Source organism: Aplysia californica, unplaced genomic scaffold (genome assembly GCF_000002075.1).
Source record: "Aplysia californica isolate F4 #8 unplaced genomic scaffold, AplCal3.0 scaffold00030, whole genome shotgun sequence".
Lineage (NCBI taxonomy): Eukaryota > Metazoa > Mollusca > Gastropoda > Aplysiida > Aplysiidae > Aplysia > Aplysia californica.
The window spans coordinates 761092-763710 of NW_004797300.1; the positions used below are offsets into that span (position 1 = coordinate 761092).

The 2619-nt window shown below is 36.5% G+C and overlaps 1 protein-coding gene across 1 annotated transcript in view; it reads left to right on the forward strand.

Annotated features, from left to right (window-relative positions):
- Nucleotides 1–2619, forward strand: part of LOC101863720 (heat shock 70 kDa protein 12A) — a gene marked incomplete in the record, with an annotated part of 19621 nt that overhangs the window by 9225 nt on the left and 7777 nt on the right. Inside the window, 1 exon segment of the mRNA XM_013091230.2 lies at nucleotides 1975–2138. Within this exon segment, the coding sequence (XP_012946684.1) occupies nucleotides 1975–2138 (164 nt within the window).

The window sequence follows — 2619 nt, forward strand, 5'->3', positions numbered from 1 at the left end:
TAAAACAACAACAACAACAACAACAACAACAAAAAAGCAGCAAAAAAACCCAACAACAACAACAAACTAAACAAAACAAGAACAGCGACAACCAAACCACGCCAAAACAACAATGAATCAAAGAGAAACCAGAGAATACACAACGCGCTGGATAGGAGTCGTTATATTAATACATTGGCAAAAATAACCCCATCTTTTTGAACGCTTCTGTATTTATAAGCAATATTGTTGTGGCGTTTTACGTACAATTTGCTTGTCTAGTACAAATTGTCTGTCTTGGAGTATCTGGGAATATAATAATTTTATTATATTATTTCGCGTTACGGTACCCTCTCATAACAGTTTCATATTAGATCTTTCTGGTTTTAACGTTTTCTACCAAATGCCATTTTCATTATCAGCATAATAATATTATAATATTAACCGTCCGGATATAACTTCATTAATAATTATTATTTGCCCAGCCTTTTGTTCCATGGAGAACGATTATGTTCCACCTCCTCAAAGTATTGATTGGTCTGGGAGTTGATCTCAACGTTTTCCCAGAATTTCCCCTTTCTTTCTTCAACCCCACTCCACCACTGCGCTCCATCTCAGTACTCATTTTACCCGTCCCCTCTCCACCCTTTTCCTTCGTTCATTCACAGACCCAAAAAAAAAAAAGTCTTGTTTTTTCTTTTCCTTTGCATACATTTTTTTTCCATTGCTCCCATCAATAGCCCCTGCTTGGAGAGATGTGAAAGGCTCAGTGAACGATTTTAGATCCCGTGTTCCTTGCGTGGGCGGGGTGGGGGTGGGGTGGAAAACCAATATTATTGTGACTCACAAAATCCTGTCCAGGCCGAGCTATTCCCATACGATTTACTCATTAAGATTAGAATGTCAACTCATGACGCTACCATTTTCAATTTTCAGTGCACTCTATTTTTCGGCTTTTGTGCACTGACGCAAAGCAAGACAGATTTATATTATTATTATTATTATTATTATTATTATTATTATTATTATTATTATTATTATTATCATGATCACGATGACTATGATTATGCTTATGGTTAGTATAGTTATCATGCTTGTTATTAATTATTATTATTATTACTATTATTGTTATTATTATTATTTTTATTATTTTTATTAATTGATTGCTATTAGCTAGCCTCTGGCTAGAAATTAAAAGCAGCCGAGACGTCGCAATAGCTCATACCATGCACATGTTGTAGGCTACTTCTTCTTCATCTATTTATCTATCTATCTATCTATCTATCTATCTATCTATCTATCTATCTATCTATCTATCTATCTATCTATCTATCTATCTATCTATCTATCTATCTATCTATCTATCTATCTATCTATCTATCTATCTATCTATCTATCTATCTATTGACTCACTCCAATATTACACTGAGTTATCAAGTCTGACAATCTGAATTCAACTTTGTCATCAAATAGGGCTCTGACATAGAATACTGAATATTGCATGCACTCTTCCAAACACATAAAACTATAAATCAACTTTTCTGCTTTGGACATCGTACTCTAGAACCTCCGTATAGGCCTACCTTATTAAAATTTCATTTTTTATACTAATAAGTCATGGCTTTAGGTTAGGAGAGTTAACTAGAAAGCCCCAGTACCATATCAGATAAAACTAAGCCATTTCCCGCTTTTTCTTTCTTATTTTAGTGGACAGAGAACATCAATATTTTGCCTGTCTCCATATCGGCAGCAGTTATTTATCAAGTGATGCATGATCATTAACACCTGATGGATGACTGCAAAGAGCTGTCGAATATGTAAACTCTCCCCTGGTTCTTGCAGCAACAATTATGGTTATTTACCAATTTCTATTTAATTTAGATAAAGCAAGAATTTGCATTTTCCTCAAATAGGCCTAACTTATTTTGTGTTCGTAAGGGTATAAAACAACAAAATTATTATGCTTGCTTATCTTCTTCTCTCTTGAACGATCAGGTTTCCTGCTGCACAAAACACCAACTTGCCTGCTGCTCAAATCTGATGGCCAGTTCGAAGCGTTTGGGTTCGAAGCTGTTTCCAAGTACAATGAGCTATCGGAGGAGGAGGCGTGCACATATTACTACTTTGACAGGTTCAAGATGAAGCTTTACAACAATAAGGTGCGTAATTCAATGCTGTGAAAAAACAAAACAAACTATCCTTGTTCTCTTCGCTACTGTCTGCTTCAATGCTCACAAGATGGTAGAAAGCTAGACGGTCAGAGAACGTATAGGTAGAAAGGGATGAGTTATTCGAAGGTCTTTTGGGAGACTTTTTGAAATGGCTAATGGCCTGATTATTTTGAAAAATTGCCCAGAACAGAGACACGTTGAGGGCCTTTCTTGGTGGCCTGTGACCTATGCCTGGGTGAAAAAGGTGAATTATGAGTATACAGTGGGAGGGGGGGGGCGGGAGGGTGAGGACTGGTAGGGGATTGCTAAACTGACTTGCTAACTGCAAGAGATGTTTGCAACTCCTTTAACGGTTGAATAGCTCATACATGTACATGTATAACACTGCACTTTAGTGCTCTCAAGTGCTAATGCGGTATTGAATTTGGAGTGTTGCCTCTGTCCTTTTCTTGTCTTCTTTAATAACTCC